The sequence below is a fragment of the Actinia tenebrosa genome, unplaced genomic scaffold (assembly GCF_029948245.1).
Source record: "Actinia tenebrosa isolate PJP-AT-01 unplaced genomic scaffold, QUT_ActTen_1.0 PGA_scaffold12__29_contigs__length_12842862, whole genome shotgun sequence".
NCBI lineage: Eukaryota > Metazoa > Cnidaria > Anthozoa > Actiniaria > Actiniidae > Actinia > Actinia tenebrosa.
This window is the reverse complement of record NW_028292572.1, coordinates 11,678,569-11,704,982: the sequence shown is the minus strand read 5'-3', so window position 1 is coordinate 11,704,982 and position 26,414 is coordinate 11,678,569. Positions and strand designations below refer to the sequence as shown.

General features: G+C 37.8%; 2 protein-coding genes across 2 annotated transcripts; one reads left to right on the top strand and one right to left on the bottom strand.

Moving 5' to 3' along the window:
* Positions 1 to 8,877: 8,877 nt before the first annotated feature.
* LOC116287112 (transcription factor LBX1) lies at positions 8,878 to 12,070 on the bottom strand. Its single transcript, XM_031693739.2, has 2 exons — positions 11,502 to 12,070; positions 8,878 to 10,955 (listed from the first exon to the last, which is right to left on the bottom strand). Exons 1-2 carry the CDS (start codon positions 11,869 to 11,871, stop codon positions 10,633 to 10,635), a joined length of 693 nt encoding a protein of 230 aa, XP_031549599.1. The 5' UTR covers positions 11,872 to 12,070; the 3' UTR covers positions 8,878 to 10,632.
* Positions 12,071 to 16,298: 4,228 nt separating this feature from the next.
* Positions 16,299 to 25,800, top strand: LOC116287083 (BTB/POZ domain-containing protein 16). The gene is made up of 22 exons (XM_031693690.2): positions 16,299 to 16,435; positions 16,584 to 16,650; positions 17,207 to 17,363; positions 17,503 to 17,698; positions 18,208 to 18,365; positions 18,791 to 18,946; positions 19,598 to 19,768; positions 19,879 to 19,999; positions 20,513 to 20,582; positions 20,917 to 20,979; positions 21,080 to 21,147; positions 21,222 to 21,300; positions 21,465 to 21,505; positions 21,591 to 21,627; positions 21,767 to 21,821; positions 22,710 to 22,792; positions 23,407 to 23,484; positions 24,155 to 24,259; positions 24,431 to 24,508; positions 24,707 to 24,767; positions 25,046 to 25,095; positions 25,526 to 25,800. The coding sequence occupies exons 1-22, from the start codon at positions 16,308 to 16,310 to the stop codon at positions 25,592 to 25,594; spliced, it is 2,091 nt and encodes a 696-aa protein (XP_031549550.2). The 5' UTR covers positions 16,299 to 16,307; the 3' UTR covers positions 25,595 to 25,800.
* Positions 25,801 to 26,414: the final 614 nt, after the last annotated feature.

The window sequence follows — 26,414 nt, the reverse complement described above, 5'->3', positions numbered from 1 at the left end:
ACTGACTATTATTGAAATTAGGCCTGTATGATTATTTTGCTTGATAATTTTAATTTATAAATATTGCCTAAGAGGTTAATGGTCTTTTCATATGAGACCATGTGCGCAGCCTAAGAAGGTGTGTGTTGGTATCAAAACAAACATTGACCTATTTTGCCATAAAAAGCATTTTAAATGCAAGGTTATAAAGTAAAAATTTGAATAATCCATAGAAGCAAGCAACCAATTGAGATGGATACATCATATATACAATTGAGATATAAATATTAAATCAATAAAATTAATAACAATTTAATATCTCTATATGTAAATATGAAGAGTTCACTACCCAAATGTAAAGTTTTGCCTTATTCATTCATTCATTCCCTGATTTACTATAATAGCAAGTATAAATGACAGAAAAATAAAAGGGCACAAAGTCTCTTACTAATACAAATTCCCCTACCAAGCTTGACGAGAAACCTTAAAATCAATTATGTGCATGTTTGGGAGTCGCTATAAATGTTTGTACTAGAAAATATCCATATATATATATAAATGAAGAGGGGATTAGAGTTTCATATAATTCTTGGAAACTAATTATTCATATTTCCTTTACAGAATACAAATATAGGTTAAATTTTAAATGAGATAAGAATGAAAATACCTCCATCCCTCACAGAGGTGGAATCATAAATTCACTGACACTATAGAGGTGTGCATGCTATTACTTGAATGTGTGCATGCTTGAATAACATACAATTTTTAATTAATAAATATGATTTTCAAGATATGTGTCCCTCAGAGTTGGAATAGTAATTTCGAAGGGGTAAATAAAAGTAAAGGCAAGTTGTTTTACTTTGATAATGCAGGAAGTGTTTGCCAAAACCTCTCAATCCAGGGGGTCATATATAAAGCACTTGAAGGAGCATCCTTTATGAATTCAGACTATCAGTGCTACTTATTACATGTATCTAAAGCTAAAGCTACGCTAAGCTAGAGAACAGAGAGAGAAGTTGAAACAGACATGGAGAACCTGAAGATCCAAACGTGGACCTCTAGCTCTGAAGGCTGCCCACTGACCAACTGAGCTACTCCTTCTCCTTAATAGATAGACACTATGGAGAAGTGCACACAATTACTTAAGTGTGCACAGACCCAAATAGGGTATATTTCACTCAGTGGAGTAGCAGTTGGGGGGTCAACTCCCAAAAAATTGGACTCTGTACGTGTGTGCATGCGCAGGAAATTGGTACATTGCAGACCTCACTACACCCCTGCAAACACTAACTTGGATGTCTAAAAGGCCCACTCTATTAACTACATCAGAGTTTCAGAAAGTTGTCGTAGCAAACAGTCATCTTGAATTATAATTTGGTTAAATATTTCATGTTAGGAATTCTTATTACTCTCACCAAAAATTTTAACCGCTTTAGTAAAATCAAACTTATAAGACCTTTGTCCTTGTGACTCTTGACTATTTGTCATTTCTTGGGACTTGTATTTATGTTCATGTTAAGTTTGTGTTTTGCTTCTGCTTTAGTTTATCAATACATCCGACTATGGAGTATTTAAGCAGCTGCACTCTAATATGCCGGAGTACTAAAACTATAAACAAGGATAATTAAACTTCTTTAAAAATAAATAAACTTAGGGGATATCTCTGTAGTGACAACCAACAGAAGGTAATGAATGGAATGATATAAAGAATCAAATGTTGACGCGTATGAAGCCTAGAAAGACGGCAAATCAAAGCACCAAGATGTACTCTATTTTGGTCTATAAGTATCCAGTTACTCATACAGCAATAAACAACTCCAAAGTAAACTAATAGTAAAGCTAAAGTTGTATTATACAAGTGACATACCTGTTTGTCAGGGCTTGTCAGGAGTCCCAAACTTTTCCAGTGAATATGTGCTCTGTTTGAATCCAAATTCCTCTCAAATTCAACGTCAATGAGACAGAAATCATTTCTCCAGAGACCAATTAGTCCAAATATCAAGGGCTAAAGTTTTTAAGCCGTCTTTTTTTAGGCAAAACTGAAGCTACTAATCCAAGTAGTCCTGCTTGAAGTCAAACTCGGTTCAAATGAACTCTGGCCTCGCTGTCAAAAACATTGTTACGTCACCTACAAATAACGGCTTCTGATTGGTTGATTAGTTTGCGCGCGCTTTTACGTATTTCACGTGCAGCAACCACAGGAACCCCAATTAGGATATATTAGGTCAATGCCGTTGAATAGCCAAATAAAAGTTTTCATGAAATAACTAGCAAAGTAAACTTCGTTATTGCGATTTATATATTCTTTTTCCAATACCTCATAGTAATCAGCCTTAAAATAAAAGCTCAAAGTACAGGGACGGATCCAGGGGAGGGGTGCAGGAGTGCGCACTCCTCCCTGGTTTGACTTTGTGTCCCCACTTCGAAGATAACCAATATTGTTTTTTCTCTTTGATTCTAAGGGGTGCACCCCTCCCTGGGTTAGCTTTGTGCGCAGCACCCCTCCCTGAACAAAATTCTGGATCCGCCCCTGAAGTACCTAAGTAATCTGCAATGCAAGTTTAAGCAAGAATTTTCAATTTGTATTAATTCAGCCTTTTTAGTGTTAGAGTGCATTTAGTTAAACTGTTGAATAGGTGACGCCACTTAAATTAGATAAGCTATTTACTATCTTAGTTGACGTCACATCAATTTGAAACTACGAGTAATCAGCTACTGAGATCAGGGGGAGAAACGATGATATTTAACTGTCTATCGTCACGCATTCTCTGGTAAACAAACCCCCAGATTAGCATGGCCGTTATTTGGCGCGCATTTACTATTTTAGGTGACGTCAACTAAAAAGCTAACTAAGTTAGATAAATTTGTCTAACTATAGTTTGACTGAATGCACTCTATTGACATAAGGCTTCCCCAATTGCTTCTCGGTCAAGTCCTCGTGCGACAAATAAGTGCGCATTCTCCATTTCGATTGTGCCAAGTGTGATTTTTAGTGCCATTGAAAAGCGCCCAACCCTTACTTGCAAAAAATATTCTTATACTCCAGTTTTGAATTATCTGTTGCACAGAGATAGAGCAATTTCTTATACCCACCATAAACAAACTAATAGTTAAAATGTAATATGTAATTAGTGTCTAATAACCCCTTTTAGACTACTAAATATTTCTTCACGGATTAAGCTGAAAACCACTTAGGCCCCGTCCATACCGGATAAATCTGAATCCGAACCTTTATTTATTCGGTTAGGCCTAACGTCCACACTAGTCCGGGCGAATCCGGAACAATTCTTCACCGAAAACGATTTTTTTCGAATACGGTCTCCAGAATGGAACAATTTGAAAACGCCGGCTAACCGTATTAGGCCCCGTCCACACGTATCCGGAAATTTTTGTATCCGCAAATTATTTTTTGCGGATACGAAAATGTTTGCGTCCACGCGCAGCGTATTCGAATCGTTTTCACCGTCCACACGTATCCGTTTTCGTAAAATTTGCGGATACGGACTCAGAAATTTCCGGACACGTGTGGACGCAACCCGTATTGGCAAAAAAAATTTGCGGATACACAAATTTGCGGATATGTGTGGACGGGGCCTTAGTGTGGACGGAGAACATTTCGTATCCGAAATTTTTCGAATACGATGACGTCATGATTGTCATGGGAACATGGCGGGAAGGCTAAAAATTAACCGCGGGCTCAACTTCAGCTTCGATGCACATGCTCAGATGTGCAATGAAGCGTTTTTGCAGCCTCTGATTGGACTAGTGTGGACGTGAAACATTTTATCCGTTTTCATGTGTGGACGGAAAACTATTTTTTTCGGTTTTGGTGTGGATTCAAATTTATCCGGCATTTTTGCGGATTCAAATTTATCCGGCATAGTATAATAGTAACTTATAATCGCCTTTAATTACCTCGCTATCCAAGCCCTGTTATTCTTATCGCGCCCCTTGAGCTGTTTCGTTTGCATGCTTGCGCATTTTTTAAGCCAACCACCATCGTGCGAAATGTTATATCGAACACATTCTTGAAATTTTGGGGTTTTCCCAGAATGGTCTGGAAAAGGCATTTCGATGAACGTGCGCAGTTACAATAGGAGAAAAGGCCTAGGCTTAGGCATTTTTTGAGTTTGAAAAACAGTATGCATTGGGGTCTATCTCCGGTAAACACAACGCCATATCAAGCATGATAAACAAAAGGTGTTTGTACAGAAGCTATACCACAATGCACCACGTTCACGATCAGTATCAAAAAAGGTCTATGGCGAGGGGACATATTTCCAAGATGGCGTCTATTTCGTCCCCTAAAATAACCCAACAGATGCACTGCAATGCTAACTCGAACAAGTTTTTTCTTCAACCTCGGAATGGCTGATAGTGCTTTTGATAATGGTTTGAAGAAGTTCACCCCTGAGAACATCTTCTCTGGGCTTCCTGTGTCAGCAGGTCGTGCCGACCTAATTGACCCAAGATAGACTTCCTATTGACTCTTGAAAGAACCGACGACACTAATTGATTTCTTGCAAAGCGACGACATGTGTTCTTGTCTGTGTGATGCTCTTACAATAGACTATGTCGCAAACCGCTGGCATTCAAGAGTCTGGCTCATTTTCTTGGGATAATTTTACCAGATGGAATGCGTTGATAACAATGATAGTATGTGGCTGCCATAATGCGATTATTTACACTACAGGAAGAATTATCTAATTACTGTCAGTGGGTTATAATTAATTACACCTAGTGGGACATACTTCTAAAAACTCCTGCCCTTTCACAGGCAACACAACGTAGGTTAGCCTATGCGGAGGAACTTCTTCTGCTCTATTTTTGATACTGCAATTGCCATTCCTAGTTTTCGCGGGGATTCGTGTTTGTTTTGTTTTGTTCGTTAGTTTTTTAGGAATAAAGAGGGAAAACTTCTCTAGACGTAGATCAGTTTACAGCGTCTGAGCGTCTACAATCGGCCTATTAATCTGAACCTTCTTTCCTCAATAAAAACTAACCGCGGTGCCTGAGCGACTATGAGAATTTGTAGACGCAACAACAGCAACGAAAAAGGAAATCATAACATGCAATGGTTTGGCTGTCATCTGATTAGCTTGGTGATTAATGAGGTGCTAGTTCTGTAGGCTTTTGATAATTGTCGTTCTTTGCTACAGGGGAGGGGAGGAAAGAACGCAAGAATAGCAGAGTACAGGCATTGACAGGCAAACCCTTATCACCTCACGTACTGTTGTTCGTGGTATTTTTGTTCCTGCTTCATTTTCAAACTCAGAAAAATCACCGTCATACGAGAGACATGAAAATCTTGCGGTTTTGGCATGGTATTTTAAAATGGGTGTAAAAAGCCATTGATATGCACAAAGAAGTACATTTTCTTTAGGATAATTTATTAGTGTACGTGTTGATGAAAAAAACCATGCCAATGAGTGTCATCTTCAGCAACAGTACCGGGAGACATACACCTTGTCGGCAAGGCACGAGACAAAGCAACAAGGTCATTTCTAACTAACCTGCCGACTTATGTAGTGCTTTCAGTGATTTAAAAAGAAGGACGTACCTGCTTACTGTATCAGTATCGTTCTTACCTCCGTAAAGTTATAATCCGGTGACCTTTCTCACTCTTGCTGAAGTACGCTAACAAGGCAGTGACCCGAATGATTTATTGCCTTCACGACTCTTAAAAAATGATTTTGAAATTCACGCCTACGACAAAATCTATACTAAGAGATGGTCCTGGAGTTTAGTTTGAAAGCATGCGTTTTGTTTTGGAGCGGAAGCTTAAAAATAGAATCAAACTGATGTAAAAGTACGTCGTTGAAAATGAGCTGTTCACAAAGAGACAGCCAGAAATGGTCAAACGTGGCAAAATGTGCTTGAAGAGATTTTAGCTCAGCACCATCAAAATCTACTTTAGAGATATATCAAAAATCAGTACAGAAGAAGAATATCTGATTATTGGCTGAAAATTCCATTTGTTTTGCTAAGGATTATAATTGCAAAATAAACCAAATCACGCGTTGGCCCCGTGTCATCCCTGCGGCAAGATGACACGGATCCTTTACTTCTGGGGTACCAAAAGAACACACAATCAGAAACGGGGAACAAAGTTTGATGGAGATAAACTGATTTGTTTTTACAGTAGATATATGTATAGTAAGTATTGATAATTGATTGTACGATGTCTTAAATATGAAGTCGTCTTTTAGTTAAGAACACCGCCCACAGGAATGCAATACTTGAAATATGCTTCTTGCAAGAGTGCCTTGCCCGTCTAATGATCCATCTGGGCACAAATCTAAGGGTGGACCCAAAACCTCAAAATAGAGTTACGACTCGCTAAAATGAGAATCAATACAATTGCTTATGAATGACTGCAACTTTATTTCTTTGTACAACATCATATATCGTTATTTACAGCTCGTAACTAATAAAAATGCACGTGAGAGATATATTTATTGCTCCAAGAGATTCTTTGTTAAAGCATGTGAAGTATGGACATATCGTAACGAGATCCATACACAAGGCATTCCATATCAAGTGTGATCTTAGTGCTCTTGTTATTCCTAAGTTAATATGACAATACCCAACTTTTAAAGATGTAGAGGTAACGAGCTATTTCACATAAAAAAAAGATTTTTATCGGCCACAGATACAACCAATCTGTTAACCAGAAAGGATTAGGAAAAGGTTATCGCGCTCTGGTTGTCTGTGGGCCCTACGCGAGGGCTAAAAATTCAGCCTTGAAATTTACCCGCATGAATCACAATGGCACCGCCCCATTGCATTCCCCTTTCTTTACAACAAAAATATAAAAGATTTCACTCTTTGGAACGATACGATACTCTTTCGCTTTAAGAAGCGAAGGGAAATACCTTGAATGAAGTTAAAAACCATTTCCATATGAGAGTTGCAGTTAGTGAAGATGTTTTCCAGTTCAGCGATGATACTAATCAGTGTGGAGTTTCACTCAACCTTTAATGATCAAAATGTTACGACTTCTTCGTAAAATAAGGCAATTTTTCATGAAATGGCCACAAAAGATCTCTCATTTGCAAACGCTACTGTATTTTATCTAGGTTGATATTTTTTTAGCAGTAAGAAAGCCAGAATTTCTGTGATAGTATTGCAAGTTTATTGAACCTTACTCATTCTCTAGTCGAATGTCAACAACAATGATCTGCATCTGATAAGAATAAAACTCAGAAACTGTAACGTATGGTGTATATAGCTTATACTAGTTCATCTCCCAGAGAGTCTTTGGACACCATTGATGATAAAGTTATTCAAAAAAGACATTTACAAGAGTTCCACTTTGGAGTCGGTCAACTTGGCTGAATCAAAGAATTCAGGGGCAGTTTATATTTCTCTGTAAATTAAGTTGTGACAATGAAGTACCTACAAAAAAATTGATAGTATTTCTTTGATTTCTGACATCAATTCTACATTACTTGAGCCATATTTTAATTTACGTTTGTACGTCCTTCAAAAATTAGCCCAAAACCCGATTTTGTCTCGCAATAAAAAGCTAACAACTCTCTTGTTTGGGCTTTATTGAGTATACTGAGATGAAGGAGCCGAAGAAAGCACGAAGTCAAAAATATTGGCCCATTTCCTTCCCGCAATCCACCACGAAAAACTAGTTGAAAAACTAGTGCAAAATACAAGAGATAAAGGTCTAGGTAGTCTCGTTATCGAGGATTAACCTGCAGGCGAAGGTTGATTCTTAACCACTACAAACTTACTGACCTCTGAATGACAGCGAACAAGAAAGAAGTCAAGTGAAAGAACTACCTTGGATGTTACCATGAACAGAAATAAGGCCATCGTTTCACGCACTTCTCTTCGGATCTTCTTGTAGAAAAGCATGTAAAATACTCTAGAACAAATATTCAGGATTAAAGTAAAGAGTTCAGGATGCTTGCGCAATACTGAAACTGATCTATTTTGCGTTGAAAACCGTAAGTAAGAAAATCAATTGGCCACGCGTACGGGGAAAAGGGGTCGAAATGAATCTGCGTCTTAAGGAGCAAACTGTTTGCTTGTTCTTGCATAAAACGAAACTCTACTCCTTCCAACGATTTCTGTACATCTGAATTCTCAGGAATAAAAGTACACGATCATGAAGTTCCCCACAAATATTTGAGCAAAATATTGGTTTAGGGTTGTTTAACAATTTGGCTCACTAGACTATTTCTTGCTTGGGTATGTGGATAAAATAAAAGCCACCTTTCTTTGCGAGATGAACAACGATTAAAAAATCAATGAAATAAAAAAAATAATGAATAGCTTGAGTTTAACTAAGAAAGTTTTTTAGTCATTGCTGCACTAAAAATATTTCCACGCACGACATAGTTGATGGATAAAAATACGTATACAGCCCGCAAAATTCTGGGTGTACTGTATATGTCGGTCTCGCCTGGGTGGTTCGATGAATACTTCCTCTAATTAGCACGAAACCAACCAACGTCAGAAGATTTGCTTTAAGAATTAAACAAGACAAACGACAACTGCTGAGAGGTTAAAAAAATTATTCCTCCAAATCAAAAAGGTTAAGAGCGTTTAGCGTCTATAGATCCACGCTCGACTCCTGCCACCGAGAAGCCAAGATATTACTTTACGGGCCGTGAACAAATGATGCGAAGTTCTTGTGAAGTTGTCCCTAGTTTAACCTTTTTCTGGGAAATAAGACTCAACGGCGTCGTTCTCTTAGGAAGGGCACATTTTTGTTATAGAACCATAAATCATTTCTTTATGTAATTTAAGCGACAGTTACCTCTTGGAGCTCAACTATTTTGTATCACATTCCCATAGTGTCATTTCCATGATTTATATTTTGTACCTTTGCGCTTGAACCCGGCAGTTAAAATAACCTAAATTTAAGAATAAAGGCAAAGCTTAGAATTTACTCCTTCATTTATTTACACAGACTTGTATGTACCTTAAAAGTCTTAAAACAAACGGCTAGAAAAGAGACTACGAATATTGATTGACATTATTGAGTGCACGTAAATACTTGCTCTGCTTTTCGCGAAAGAACACGAACAAAGATGAACATCTTTTATTCAATTGACATTGAATTTGCTTTTCTGAAAAGGTTTTCAGCCAAAGAAAACTAAAATCAACAAGACCAAGTCAAATACTGCTTTATCTGTTTAAGAACATTAAACCTGACTGTTTTGTAGTGTTTAGTTTTGATCTAGTGAGCCTTAAAAGTGGTAAACATTTAGTGACATCAATGACCTACTCCACTAAATGCCTTCCTTTCCCAAAGCTAGAAAATTGTTACTCGTTATTAATCGCTTAAAATCAAACATTTCCACCGTTCTCACGGTCTTATAATCGAATTACCCCAATGCTATGCTTAAAGAAACAGATTTCAATTAATTTTGAAATACTTTTTGACGTAAAAGAGCTGTTTGGCACCCCGGTTTTCTCAGTTTATCCATCATTTTTGACGGTTGTGTTTCCAAACAAGAACACAGGCGAAGATTTATCGACTGCCTAGATTCTTTAAACATGATACCATAAGAAAAACTTTTATACTTCAGTTTTAAAAATTGTACAACATATCTAGAATAAATATTTCCTTTTTGAAAAGCAACAGGAAAATTAATTGATCTTGAGTTCAACAGGCATGAGAATAGTACGAGTAACTAACTCAGTTTGTTCACAGTTGTGTGTCAATTCTCTCCAAAGTCAACTCCCCTCAGTTTGAGTTCATATCGTTTAAGCATAATCCCACAATGAGAATTTTGTTACAGCACAATAACTGATTAATTTGGAGTTGATAAAAGTTATTCTTACTAACCTAAACTTTAGTTTTCCGGTAATCACTGAGATGGTTTGTCCTGCATTTCAGATGATTCGCGCTAATTGAAGACACCGAAATACTACGGAGCGTAATTCAGAATTGTACTATAATATCTCACAGGGAGTTATCTTCAGACCAAATGAAAAAACAATGTGAATAGTGCAAGCTGAGACACTTAATTATAAAAATTATTTCTTGTAATCATAAATCAAATGGCAATTTTCTTTGCAATACTAACAAAAGAAACGTTTCAACACTAAATTCCAAGGGGGATAATTAAAGGTACACGATGTCTTCCGAGGAAGATTTACGATTAGTATAACAATGATTTAGGCATGGAATAATTCAATAATTCCTAATAATTCAATTTGAAGTCAGTATGTGGGCTGGTATATTAGATAAAGATGATTTAGGATTTACAAGAATCTGGTATAAACAGAATGGTGTCCTGATAAACGAGAGAGGATATTTAACTATATGATTTATGATATAACATACTTTGAACGAACGTAACTTATTATGAATGAGTTGTATAAACTTAAACGAATGGAGCAACCTTGATTTTTGTGCAAGGCTTTAAATATATCATTAATTCTTAATAATGAGAACACAAGGGCCTTTCAAAGAAGCGCCTTTATATTTATAATACTCTGTCTTGCAAGTTCTAGTTTACTACAGTCTAACAAAGGCAAACGAATGCCTTAGAATATACCTCCGTTCAGTAAGCATGCCAGATGTAAGTCCTGTCCTTAGAGTGGCTTCTTTTGACGCAGATATGTGTACAACACTGCAAGTCCTATTAATCCATCAATTGTCATGCACAAGGAAAGCAATTGAAGTCAAAATTCTAAATTCTTGCAAATCTTTTGAATCTCCTTGGGCGCCATGATACTCGACGCTTCCACGTCGGATTTCAGTTCTTCTACGTCTCTACGAAATCTTGCTCTTCTATTTTGAAACCACGTAATTATCTGTGCACCGGACAATCCAAGCATGATCGAGAGCTCATCCCTATCCGAAGGAGAAAGATATTTTTGGAACATGAATCGTCGTTCAAGCTCAGATATTTGTTGATTTGTGAAACATGTTCTTGGCTTGCGTCGTTTTCTTTGGTTAAGTCGCGCTTGCAGTGCAGCCAGTTTTTGCTCCAGTGTAAGAGTTGCTGTAGACAAGTAAAACGATTGAAAATATAAATCAACAAAGAAAAGCGAAATATTAGTTGCTTCAATCTCAATGGTGACCACAAGCTTGGTCGTAAAACCAGTTCCCTGAGATTGTACTCTACAGGCAGCACAAATCCGGCAAAATCCCATCCAAAGTGCGCTCTAATTTTTTGACAATTTTCAATCAAAGAAACTTCTAATGCACCCGGTGAGATGAAGAGAAGTTATTCAAAATATTATAATGAACAAAATGTACACAGTACTTAATCTATTCTTTGAAAGAATCTCAACTGTAGCTGTCCAAAGTGCCAACCTGAAATGCTTTTTACAACTGTCCCGGGGTCATAGTTGTTAGCTTTTTGAGAACAAAAGGTGCCTTAAATGATAATTTGTTCGGATTGTCACAAAATACAAATTTCAGACTTCATAAACACGCTAAAAACTCATCGTGGAACTCCCAAAAAAATATCAAAAACTACTTAAATTCAAATTCCATACTTAGGGTAACAGGGTATTATCAGAAAGTACTAAAATGCTATACTTACGGATTTTTGGAATTTTGGATCGTTCATCACTCACGTCCTTAAGGGTCGTGCTGGCAAACTCCTCTAGAGTGTTGAGAGCAGTTCTCGTTTGATCCGGTATTTGAGGGTACTCTTGCATATGTTTATTCTGAGCATTGTTTCTATATCCTCGTTTTGGATGAGGCGAATTGAGTATAGCTTCTATAGAGAAAGAGAGCACTTTGCTTTGAGTTCGATTGGAGTTCTCATGTTCTCCTGCAGCAGACCTCACATTATCACCAACTTCTCCACGTGAATTTTTGGAAGGGTGTAGGTTTTTCTTGTTTTCATCCCTTGGACCATCACGGTTGTGTTTACTCGTACGAGAGGAATTTTGTTGAACGGTAATCATTGCTGCAACGAGATCCACTGATTTTCCAGTCAAGTTCGGCGGGGTTCTTCACCGCACTCCCATTACCTTAATCTGTTTGATCCGTCCTTTCTCGCCCGGCTTTATGCAACAGCCAGCTTGAAACCAACTCGAAGATGAGGCGCGTCAATTAAATCATACCTCTAGTGTGAAATTGATGACTAATTAATTAAAGTATTGACTCATTTGCGCCAGCCAATCCGAGCAGCGCGCCGCGACAGTAATTCAATCGGCTTGACAGAATCAGTGGTTGGCAACTGCAGAGTTGACTTGAACAGTCATGTCAGCACTATCAACCAGGTCTCGTTAGGATAATGACAACATTTTGCAAGCTGCCAAATTACCCTTTTGTAAAGTTTGACAAACAATTACGCTTGAAACGGCTGTCCCTTAGTTCAACAAACTTCATCAAAGACACGCTCTGTCTATCTCTCGCTCTTGGTAACGAAATTTCCATCCAAGAATAGGTGCATTTTCATCCGCGAAGTATAATGTTACGCGGTCGGTCGATTAAATAGCATCATTATCTCTTGATACCTTAAACCTTTATCTTCAGATATCTCCTAATTAATTTAAGTCATTGTTCGCCCACTTGACGTCCCCGCTTACCTGTCGCATAATCCAAGACTTTTTTCTTTTGAACGCGATCTGTGCACCGCCAGCATTATATTTTTAAAGGTTCATTTTTGGCTATGAACGAAGTAGCACACGAGGCCTTTCAATCTATCTAGCTCCGCAACGCAAATATACATCACAGCACCAAATGGCTTGATCACGGCGTCTGTCAGAGGGAGAGAGAAGAGGTTTTCTTTAGAGATTCAATGCTAAATTCTTTTTAATGTTTTGTTGTCAAGATCTGATTCTGCCATCTGTGGCGCTAAGGGTGTGTCACGGATGTCCGATCGGCCCTAAATACAACTGACATGTCTTTTCTATTCTCCTTTGTGCGAGAAAGTTAGCTCCTAAACGTATGTCATCGATTCCATTCGCGTTTACTTCTTTTTTTCTTCTTATTCATTCCTTCCTACCACAAGAAAATCCGATGGTAATGACTATAGCGAAGAGAAAAGCTAAAGTAGAATCTTAACAACACTGAAAATATGATAATGAGAGAAAGAGGAATTCCCAAAAAGTGTGTTCTGCAAAGTTTTTTAAATTAAAAAATAGTCAAATTAGTTAAAAGGTTTTTTAATTGACCTTTGAATTGGCTGGGACGATAGCCTTCCTCGCTTTCATGCGCTTCAGGATGAGTACATTATGCTAGCGTTAAGTGGCTTTTATCATGGGATACGCATGGCGGTCGCATCATTAAACTAAGTCCATGCCAAGAACTATTACTCGATTATGAGTATTCGGGATAGTTTTGGCCCAGATATCTATCACTCACAACACTTCCTTCGTGAAACTTTTTTCCAAAATATCAAAAAGGCAACGTACAATTTTTGCGGGTTTCCATCCGGTAGGGATTCGAAACACTGAGACAACAAATCCTACAGTGAAAACAAGCATATCTTTAAGTAATTTTTTGGACTTGCTTTTCTTTCATTTATCTGGGAAACCCCTATTATACGATTCAACTTTTGCACAGAGCGCTTTCTTGAGTTCTTCACAAGAGGATAAAAAAGAAACCGCGCACTTTACTCCTATCCGGACTTCAACCTCGTCCAATTACCCTACTTCCTGTACACTAACATTCATAACCGAGGCTATGGCGGTTTAGCCGATAATTTTCTCTGGTCGTGTATCACCTCAAAAATCTCCGACGCAAAATATCACTATAAGCATAGGTGTGATTCATTCTCATGGAAAAGGATTTGTGCACAGAGGAACAGAGAAATATTTGATTGACAAGCGGCAAAGTGCACAACAAGTTCGATTACCTAAAGTTTTGAGGGCATGCATCAACTAAGTACGTTGTCTTAAGCAAAAATACGAATATTCAGGTTTTAACATGAGGGAACTTTGTCTACAAGAGCTAGGAAACCTTAAGATAACGAGGGAACAAAGCAAGCCACTTAGTGAATAAGTTAAAGTGTTGAGAGCCTTTTTTTAAAAACTTAACGACGAAATATATTTTTCATAAATGACTGGAATTCTTTGCAATATTACTTGGTTATATCAAATTGAGCTTAGACGGTCCATCTTTTATTAGTAAACTCGCATGCATACGGACGAAAATCATTACGCTTTTCAAGGGCTCTTTGTTTTCTAAGTGTTCTATTCGCGAAACAAAAGCACTGTCAATTGCAAGCTTCTTGAAACCCTTTTTTCCTGAAAATTTTACGCGTTTCCCCAAGAAATTTAAAGTCAGCTTTTGGTAAAGAATATTTGCAAATTTAAAGCTACGATTCCAGACATGTTAACCCGCTAATAGGCATTGAAAGATTGTGTTTATTTTGAAGGGAAACTAAGATGCAAAATTCGTTTCAAGAAGTATTGACAATGAGCAATTATCAAAGTGCATTTTGAAACCTATAATTAGAAAAAGATTAATTTGTACTTTAGTCAAACTTTGTTCAATAGAAACGATAATTGCTTCTGTTGATTCATTAAGGAATTTGTGTATTTGTCTATTAAATATATAATTAATTTTCAAGCACAACTTAGCAGGATCTTTTGTAGTCTACTTTAAACATGTAAAACAGACATGTTTGATGGTGTCAGTAAACAAACTCAGTTCAGCCGCGCTGGGAATCAATTTAAGTGCAAGGAAAACCAGAACAAAAGCATTAACTTTTTCTCTCTCGGAAACCGGCTTTACAAAATAATTTTCCTGATTTTAAAAGAAAAGTTATTTTTAGTAAGGTGTTTTTTTGGCAATGGCGGACGCAGTTAAATTTGGATTTTCTAATGATTACCTAAGCAACAAAGTATCATGCATACATGCAGTTCAAACATGGTTGGCTAGCAACCGTAGCAGTACAACTCTATGAATCGAATGCTAGTTTTTTGAATAGTGCAAAGGCGACTTGCAGCTTGTCTGTTCGTTAGCTAGCATCACCTCTAGCCGGGGTAAAAGTCGTTTCGCTTTAACTTGTACATTAGCTCACCCGACGTGTCGGGATCTAGCATTTGTAAACATAGCTTGACAGGCAATAAATTAACTTCAGAGGTGCTAATTATCCGAGGGGGTAAGAACGCGGAAACTTTCTGTCTTAAAGACTTGGTAATTCTCTTTACATTGTCAAGAACAGAACGATTTGATTCTTGATTAAATCAAAAGGGAAAAGCGAAGCATACAATTAGATAAGAAGACTTTCTCAATCAAATTTTTGATAAGGCGAACTTTTATTTTCGTTGAAATTGTGAAGTAAAAATCAGACAAATACGCCCGTTTGAATTTTTCTCTAACTGTCGTTTTAATAGACAAACTCAAGATCTGTTATGTTAACAAGCAGTTCAGCTCTAATTAAATGATTTCTTTGGTAAACCTAGAATTGTCGAACTAAAGTAATCAGTCACAAGTGGCAGCCTATTTTGTCAACTTTCGGGGCTAATTTATAAGGAGTAGTACTATAGTCCGATTATAAGGATTTAAAGCTAAAGCTTGAAAGAACTATTTATAGGCCACTGTCCACAAGATATCGTAAGAATTAATCCGATATTGTGAATATCTTGTTCTGAACTTGTCGGGAACGCCCCGTGCCTCTTTTAGGGAAGTCAAAGTTGAAGGCCATTTGTACTGTTGGACTATTCCATTGCAACAACAAGCACCTTTTATGAAAATCTCAAATAAATTCCTTTTTTCTCTCGAAAATGTTAGTTCAGCCAGTAGAAGGATACAAAAATGGATTTCGCTTCGTACCAAGTCAAAGCCGCTTCACCCTTTTTTCGCTCGTATGAAACACTGATATGGGAAACTTTAGGTACGGAGGGGAGAGGGATATAAAAATCATCGAAAATTGAAGGCCAGGAAATGACCAGAGAGTATTATACCATAATAATTGTCATGTGTCAAGTAGAGTAATGCCCAAATGATTGAACGCCGCCCCGAAAGAATAATTGTAAAGAAGGTGCTAATTGACTCAGGGGGGTAAATCTAGAGTTGTTGTGGTATCATAAATGAAGTGTTACCTTCATGTTTATCTTTAATGCTTTTTATTTTTTTTATTTGAAGTCATAGCCACCGCCATGTTGGATGCCACTTATGAAGTTTGGTAAACCAACATGGCTGACATAGATTGTCTTAAGATGAAAATCGAGGCATTATTGCTTAGGAGATTACGTCTACTCGATTATCAGAAGTCAATTTTTAATTATGCTTTTTTAAAAGGCTAAAAAATCATCATTTAAAATAAGATATTACCTGTAAAAAGTTATTAGAACATTAAGAGTTTCCACTGAGTTCGTAGAGACTGGGACGACACAGCTGAAAACTTCCTATCACCATAGCAACAGTGTAAGCAGTGCGAAAAAAAATGGCGGAGGCAGAAACTTTGAGCTCGTATATGAACAATAATATCATCCGTGGGACTCCTTCCCCGCTGCCTAGACCTTATTTACCTGCATTGCCACCTCGTACAACGACTAAACCATCGTATTCTAGGTTAGAAGAAAGCTTTTGAGCTAAATAGCAGGACTTTTGTCTATCGCTATGCGGGTGTTTGAGAGAGCGCGATGTTGTGAAGTTTTGTTGACTTTGAGCTTGTAACTTCACTCAAAGTTATTGACTCTTATTATGTAATTTAACTAAGGTATCTTGAAGAAGCTCCGGTGACTGCTTTGCAAGGTGTTATTGCCGATGCCCGTGAACCACCAAAGGTATGTTTAATAAAAACAAATTAGCAACAAGAATGAAGTGAATTATCGCCGAGCTGTGAGACAAATAACTTATTGTTAATCAGGCTTACATCTCTTTTTCTTTCTTACTCAAAACATTCAATAAAAAGGGATGCCAGCTCAGGCATTGATCGTAATATTATTTTTGCATATAACCTTACATTTAAGGCAATGCGGGTGCTGCGACTTAAAAATAATCATATATAGGTTGGATCTTTAGTTGGTTCGTCCTAGATACAATGAAAATGATAAAGTACTCCTTTCTAGGCATCGGTCTTATGAATTTTTTTTGGAAGCTAGCAAAACATGTAGTTCTGATTGCATGCTATTCTTGCTAGAGATTAATATCATTCAGAGATAATATTATAGAGATATTATTGCAAAGAAATTGCTGGATTAATATTTAATACTATAACTACTTATGCTACAATTAAACTCATGTCTTAATGTTCATTTTATAACAATGGATGCCAGTTAAAAGAAAAAAGAAAAAATGTCGAACCTGTCTTTTGATCTATTTCTTTTAATGAACTTCAAGCCCCCGAAACTCCAAAGGAGCCGTAACCGCCTGCATGTTGGCAGCACAAATAGATGGCGGCTTGCAAATTCTCTGGGAAGTGACCTACTTGGTTCAAACCAGGCACTTAAAGCTGCTAGTAGCTCTTACAATGATACTATTATGGCACTTATGACAGGTGAGATGCCACATGTCAATGTACAGTAATATTGGTATGCAGACTGAAGCATCTACAGGGAGTATAGTTTTTCTAAATGACAGTCTTCAATATATTTCATATTATTATTAATCTTACAAAAACAATATTGATTCTATAGCTGATAATCCCATGACAATGTATCACCATGATAGCACAGAGCCTGCAACTAGCTCAAAAGTACCTACACATAGCTTGATCTCACCAAGGTTTCTAAAATCACAACCTGCACTGTCTAGTGTGGTGTGGAGAACAGGAGCTTCTCAATGCATGTTAAAATCTCAGCCATTTACGTCATTGGGCTCAAGCAGACAAAGGTACATGTCTATGTTAAGATCACTCATGTTACATTTTTAGGATTTAGGAATATGAGGAATACATATAAAAAACAGCATGTTTGGTATCCAAGAATGCTTCAGGGGGTATACCTGGGATTTCCCCTAGAGGGAATACTTGTTCTCACTAATCCCAACAATTCATCCCTCCCTCCCCCTCCTCTCCACCCCATACATTACAAAGTAAGTAATACAAATGAACTGCCAATGAAAGGTGGTCACAGGGGCACCCCAAGACATTTTTTATTTTTATCTTATTAACTTTACAACCAAGTGAGCATAAACACAAATGATACATACACAAGACACAAACCCACTAGCATAAATAGATAAACAAAACAATTAAAAAATTACACTACACTCTGCCACACTGGTTGAAGTACTGACCAACAGGACACTGGGTCCTATACAAAGGTCAATTAGGTCAACCTTCCTTAGATGTGAAAATCAATAAAGAAGTATGAAGTATCTGAAATTAACTTCGTGAACAGGTATACTGATGCTGAAAGAGAGCAAGGCATACCTACCCCATCCCAACTGAAACAAATAGAATTCCAGAAAAATTTCTTGCCTCCAAATATGCGATGTCCAACTCCAATGGAGCTGTTTCTGCATCGATCACAGACTGCAAATGCATACAAAACACCAGGTGAGATGCCGCAAATAATGAAAATAATATAAGAATGTTTCCCTTAGATTCTCCAGACTGAATCTGTAGAAATCCTAATTCCCCTTTAAGGAGAGATATGATATCCTCTGGGGAAAATATATATACCTCCACAATCTCCCCACCTCTTATAAATCTCAATCCCTTGTGTTAAAGAGGTATAGACCCCTTGCAGCATGTTGGAATGCAGCTCCATCTGGGGGACAAAACAATAGGTTCCAATTTTCAGGAGATTGGAATTCTTTTGTTTTGTACCCCAGATCGAGCTGCTTTGATATCACATGCAAGGTGTCTATCGATATTTTGTAGACCTACACATACCTAGAGATTTGGGAATTCAATAAGAGAGGGGCTATGCAGTGATTCTAAAACATAGTGGTAAGCTGATTGCCATCTTTGATTGACAGATGTCATTCTCCATGCATTGGACACAACATGGGAGCTACATAAGCCTTTCCTACAGAAGTCTTCTTTACTTAGTGCTATGGTTAGAAGAGCTGACCAGTCAGGGTTGAAACTCATCTCGGAAGAAGATGAGGATATGTCTACTGCTATTGCTAGAGGTAGGTTGTGCTGCAATATAAGAAGGTTTTGAAGTGGGGGTCCTAATCCCATTTCGCAGCCCCTCATTTTGACCAAATCCCATAGTCCCAGCCTTTGTTTTGCTCAATTTTTAATCCCATTCCCATTTTTTGATCTTTGTGTGTAAATTCTTGAAGTTGTTCCTTTTATTGAGAATAAAAGAATGGGATAGCTGGTATATTTAACAATTATTCGCCAAAGGCAAGTGAATATCAGGTAATATGTACCAAGATGCAAGTCTTCAAGCAACAAGTGGTAAATATTCTCTGATATTCAATGAGGCTGAGGCAAATAATTGTTTTAGTATAAATACACAGGTGATTCTTTCAAAAAAAAAAAAGGAAAAAAAAGAAGATAAAAGACATTTTTTTCCGGTAACAGCAACAAAGCGATTGGCCGCCATTTTGGGATTATCACAGGAGGTGATTATCGTGTGACAGTGTCGTGTGATAGTGTGAGTTGCTCGACAAATCAGCGCGCGAGATTTTCAATAATCACCTGTGTATTTTTACTAATGGTTAATATAGCTAAAGAAACATAGTAAAATGGTTTTTGTAAAGTATCCAACATGGTGGCTATACCTATAAAGTCACATACGCCCTAAGACTTTAACACGCGCATTTCTACTTCAGTGACAGATGCGGGGAGTGTATATCTCCAAGCCCTAAAGACAGCTGCCGCTAGAGAGACAAAAGGAATCTACAATGATCGATACGCGGAGAACTTTCCTAAGACCTCTAGCTTTATGGACAGAGTACTGACACTAAAACTGAGAATAAGAGATCCTCTAATTACCAAGCACAGTAAGTATAGAATGGCTTTGTATTTTGTTGCCGTTATTTCCGGCGGAATTCCACTTACTATAGAATCTTGTTCATGATTAGATTTAACTAAAGATTTTTTCGCCCGCCAGGTTTCGCCCGTGCTTTAGCAGCGCTATTTGAAACAGAGAATGAGATGAACGTGCAGCAATCAGATGTTGTAGGAGTTCTGGCTGCTGCTCATTTTCTGGGCTTCGCAGCTCTAGAACGAGTGTAAGTACTACGAACTATCTCGCATGTTTGTGTGTATGTAAATGTTTCAAGCAATGTGAACATATTATATATTTTATTTTGAAGAAATAGAAAACGCGCACACTGGGATTAGCACTCACGAAAGGTGCAATGCGCAGCGGATCGCTTCTCGCTTCTGTTCTGCCAATCCCCAAGTGGTTTACAACTTTACACAGCACAGCAAAAAAAAATACAGTTTATAAAATGAAAATTAGAATGACCGTTAATTCGGCACGTGCGCGCATGTGCTGGGTGCTTTCATAAAGCATGCGCCTCCAACCAATCAGAACGTGAGATTTATAACAGTTATCGCATATTCCGCTGCAACAGTCTGTAGTGCGGGAGTTGCGTGAAACTGAAACTGCTTTGAAACCCTCTATTATCAACTTTCTCAGTATGAATATATTGGTAGCCTTCAGAATTCTTCTATAGCTGCATACTTAATTTGAAAGTCAAATTAAAGTTGTTTTTTCTATTTGTATTGATAACATGCAGGTGTGCCAATGTAATGCTCAATGCAATTGATTCCTGGTCCGTCTGTGCCTTTCATGCCGCAGCAACTAAAGTACGTACATGTAACGCGTCTTTATATACGCTATCATTAGGCAGATTAAGATTCTCGTTTTTCCTTCCCGCAAACGGCAAACGTGACCACGTTTTCATCGTTTCCCTACATTTCAATTAACCTTTTGCAAACCTCGACAAAGACAAGTATTCTTTTGTTTATCTACTACTTGGAGATTTTTGCGATTCCTTTTCACTAATTTCAAAGAATTTTTTAATTGTCAACTGACGTTTCACGTTTGCCGTAAACGAGAATCTTAAAGTCTCTATTGCTTGAGTAGAAGATTGTCGCTAAGCAACAGATACCTAATGATGATGGTATTTTGTTTGTTCAGTATAAACAAGTAACAGTGGCTGAATCGTGTGAGAGATGGCTCGAGGTCAACGTCGTTCCACAGGTATGGCACTACTTAAATCTGTTTTAGATCTGTTACAGGAAGCCATCTGTAATTTAGATACTAATCTGGTAATGTTATGTGCGTTTTTTCCCCGTTACAGCTGAGCGTGCAAATCTATCTCAGTCATCTCCCTCAAGACCTGTTGGAAAAGACTCTGAAATCAACCAGGTAATGCGAACTCATGACATGACATTCATTTAATATAGCTTTACCTCAAAATTCACTATTCTTTCCTATGTTAGGTTGTTCACATGGAGTGAGTACTCTTTGTACAAGCTTCTTTGTTATTGGATCTTTTTACAGCAGCACCCAAATCTACAGGTAACTACACAACCTATTGACTAATGATGATGATGATGATAATGATGTTGGTGATGATGATGATGATAATGATGATGATGATGATGGTATTCTATAGAAGCATATATCTACAGAGTATAGCTCTACATCTTCACAATATATGACTTAATTTTTTTTATCTACAGCTTATGCCATCTTGGGGTACTGTAGTCACGTGGTTCATGAGGTATGAGATTTCAAGGAGTTCGGCCAGAACTAAGATTTTCGCCATGCATTAAATAATGTCTTTTATTCTGTTGTTTTGTTTACAGCTTGCCTAAGACCAGTTCTTTCCTGGAAAGAGAAGAGGTATTCCACACATAAACTATATTTTATATGCAATTCTACCGAGATTCCGGTCTAGCCCAGATAACCAATGATCGTACTTAAAATTTACTAATAAAGTTCTAATATTGGGAGATTAAATCCGTTAATTTCTCTTTTTCAGGGATATGGTTATGTTAGCTTGTTTAGAAGCGTCAGAATGGACGGAATAACAGACAGTAAGTTTTAACGTAGAATGGTTTGAATGACTGAGAGAAACTCATGGTGCGGACTTCCGTGCCGTGCCGTGATAGTTATGTCAAATCTAATCAGAATATCATAATTGGACAAAATATAATTTCACGCGTTGTGATTGGTTCAACTGATTCTATACCGTGACCGTGTCAGGCGCGGTGATCGTAATTATGTCATGTCAGTGCGTTGTAATTGGATGAATGGTAATTTCACGCGTTGTGATTGGTTCAACTGATTCTATACCGTGGCCGTGTCAGGCGCGGTGATCGTAATTATGTCATGTCAGTGCGTTATACACTGAATTGAATCGTTGTCGGGTTCAGAAACATAGAACATAAAAGCTGAGACTGAAACGGCACATGGGAAATGACATAATTATATTATAATTTACTCATTTGCGCCATCCATGCAGTCGGTTTAGAATGCCAAACACGTATTAAAAACAGTGGATGATGCCACGGGTCGCCAGTCACAGCATGCATCTAATTAACGTACTAATAATAACCGAAATGGCACATGGGAAATGACATAATTATATCATATTTTATTCATTTGCGCCATCCATGCAGTCGGTTTAGAATGCCAAACGCGTATCAAAAACAGTGGATGATGCCACGGGTCGCCGGTCACAGCATGCATCTAATTAACGTACTTCCCATGTGCCATTTCGGTCTCAGCTTCTATGTTCTATGTTTCTGAACCCGACAACGATTCTTCAATTGAGTAGAATTGGATCAATGATAATTTCAAACCATTCCATGCCGTGACCGCGTCGTGATGAATGCTTAGTCTACTCTAACAATCATCACTGTTTTTGATACCTCCAGACTTACTCTTTAAGTTTCCTTAATTCGAAATATTTCATTCTTAAGGTTCCCAACTTGACGAAGTTCAAAAGATGAACGTCATACCACCACCATGGTTACTGAGTATATACAGCCAACATTATTATGCAGTAAGTGCTCGTTTTCCTTATATCCTTTGCGTAGTAGTTGTACAATGGTTACTCTTACGATATTATAGGTTGCGCAGTGCACCCACTTATAATGTGACACAAGATTGTACAATGGTTACAGAGTAACTGTCTGTCTCACACCACGCAACATACCTTAGTATACCATCCGGCGCAGAGATGTATAATGGTTACTCGTACGATATTATAGGTTGCGCAGTGCACCCACTTATAATGTGACACAAGATTGTACAATGGTTACAGAGTAACTGTCTGTCTCACACCACGCAACATACCTTAGTATACCATCCGGCGCAGAGATGTATAATGATTACTCGTACGATATTATAGGTTGCGCAGTGCACCCACTTATAATGTGACACAAGATTGTACAATGGTTACCAAGTAACTGTTTGTCTCACACTACGCAACATACCTTAGTATACTATCCGGCGCAGAGATGTATACTGGTTACTCGTACAATATTATAGGTTGCGCATTGCACCCAGTTATAATGTTACTCAATGGTTACCGAATATCTGTTTGTCTCACACTACGCAACATACCTTAGTACACTATCCAGCGCATAGGATAATAATGTTTTTCGTCACTCTTAGCTTCAGGGTGGTGGAGACATGTCTCTTATGACCAAATTCGATCAAGGAGCGATAAGGATTGGTTTTATAATCGAACAGGTAAATAAAATCTATTTGCTCGTATTTGTTTGAGCTTTAATGTCTTTTCCCCGTCTACAAACCATCAAAAACCTTCAAATTGTAACGATACCCTGAAATAGCTTCTGGGCTGATCTAAGTCAGAGCACGGCTTACTCACAGATTGAACCCTGAAACAAGGTCTAGGCTGATCTAAGTCAGGGCACGGCTAACTCACAGATTGAACCCTGAAACAACCTCTGGGCTGATCAAAGTCAGGGCACGGCTAACTCACAGATCGAACCCTGTAACAATCTCTCTATAGATCTAAGCTGATCTAAGTCAGGGCACGGCTAAATCATAGACTGAACCCCGAAACAACGCCTGGTCTGATCTAAGTCAAGGCACGGCTAACTCAATGATTTAACCCTGAAATAGCTTCTGAGCTGATCAAGTCAGGGCATGGCTAATTCACAAGTCAAATGGGAATTTAGCATCTTAGCAGAGCGAGGTAAACAGATCCTCAAATTAAAAAGGAGAGACCTAACAAACTCTACTCACACGTGATGCCCGGTCTGGGGATTGAACCCGAGACCACAGAGATGAGAGGCAAATGCACTACAGCCACTTTTATCCATATGCTAATTTTTGTTATGCCTTATTTTGAAGAATTTAGTAGTATTAACACAGATAATTTGACTTCTTGTCTCAGCATATACAGTACCATTCAGAAATCGTTTCTCTCCACGGATTCTACTTCGAAGTGAAGGCTATTAAGAGCGACAGTGAAAGTTCAGATTATTCCTTCTCTATCCAGGTAAAAACTGAGCGAAAACAGCTTCCATCTCCTTAAGACAATACAAATTGCAGTCTTTATGACATCTTTCTAAGAAAGGGATGATCCAAAGATAATAACCAACACACAGGGAACCCATCGGCAGTTTATCAGGCTTATATTCTGAACACTGCACATTTTCTTACATTTCAGCGGCTGAAGCCCAACGACCCAGTCCTTTCGTTCAAAGCCTGTGAAAGACACACGTTCTCCATGCGTCAGGATCGAGAGGTATATATGTGGCTTAGGTATTAATTGATTGAGTGATTGTATTGATGAATGGTGACGAAGATATGACGATTATATTAGCGAAGGTTGGTTAACATGACGGTAATGGAGGTAGTGGAAAGATGATTATTGACATTATGACAAAAGTTACAGTTTATTTTTGATTCTTTTCCCTTTGTTTTTACGTTGCTTTAATACTAGGTACGGTACTGTTTACGTGTTCAGTGGATTTCCAAAGATGTCTATAAAGTTTATACATCAGGTGAATTCAATATTCCAATATGGTATCAAAATACAGAATTCTCATTCAGAAATCGTACTACCAACCGCCAAACTTTGAAAAATTAAATTCTAAGAAATGCCATTGAAAAGCAAAGAAAAACATTTAAAAACAATTTTGAAAGGTTGAAATTTAATTTTCACATTTTTAAATATAAAAATTATAATTACTGATAAATGCATTGTTTGGGCTCCCTATGTGCCAACCTAATTCTTGAGTCGACTATTTTAGCTAAAAATCCCTCTACTTATCTCATTTAGGAGTGAAAAATCAATTATTTGGATTCACTGGAAAGATGAAACAAAGCGAGGTACAGTATATCTTTTGAATTTCTTTCTTTGTTCTAAACCGACCGCACCCTAGGCTTTCGTACTTGATCGCATTCTCTCGTTCGTACTTGAAGTCTCACTATATATCATTTGCGCCAAATTTACCGACACGTTCTTTTTAGTCGGTAAATAAATCGTAACTGATAAAGTCGGGAGCATTTGAAATGATTCGAGCACTCGCGACGCTGTCGCTAGCAAAAATAAGTCATACATCTTTTTTCTTGGAAAAATTATATAGTAGACTTTGAACAAGTCTAGATTGAAGATTGATTGGTTGATCAACGCAGTCTCCAATCCGTCCACCCACGTAATCAGTCAATGATGTGAATGATGGGTCAACTAAAGCGCGGTCTATAATAGTTCGACCTGCTCAGATATCCTAAACCGATTCTACTGTATTTCCTTTTGCAGAGTATTAAAGTGGAAGACGTTGGCATGCCTTTGTATGTCACGGTGTTCTTAATGTTCCCTCCATCCTGACAGATCCTCGATCAGATATCGACACAGATTTTATATCCATTTCCACTAAAAGAATAAACGAGTGAACCTTTTAGAGTGAAAATTTCTATGAAATAAGAATTTATTTGGTGGTTCATACAAAAAAAAAAATAAAATAAAAAATATATATATATATATACTGAGGTGGATGCGGCTGAATCTCTTGTAATAAAATTGCAGAAAAACTAGTCTCCCTCGCATCCGTTTTTAGTGTCGGTCGTCACGCAATGCGTGACGACCGAAACTAAAAACGGATACGAGGGAGACTACAGAAAAACATAATAAACTGTAAAAGACCTAATGACTTTTAAGGCGCGATTACATAGAGCAATTATCCCTGGAACTTGTCTCGCAACAGCGTTGCGACACAAGTTACAGGAGTGTCTAGTACATGGTGCAACGGAGACGCAATAGTTGCCAACAGTAGAAAGGAATTCTACTTTTCGCAATGATTGCTGCAACTCGTCTCGCAACATTCTTCAAATTGCGCTGTAGGTTACACGGTGCAATGCTCCATGCAACAAGCTGCACAGAAAATGTACAAGAACTTGAAAAAGAAAGTCCTAAGTTTGACATATTCGTTCATACCTTACACCACGTTTCATTATTGCATTTTACTCAGAAATACAAAAATAAGGCAAGGATATTAAGGTGGCTCCGTAGGCCTTTGAAGGTCTTGAAACTCCGAGTAAACAGTAGCCTCCTTTGCAGCCGTTCTTAGGGTCGTCACGCAAAGTACGATTGCAAAGGAGGCTATAAGTAAACAGAGGAATTTATGGATTATTAACCAATCCGACGTGAA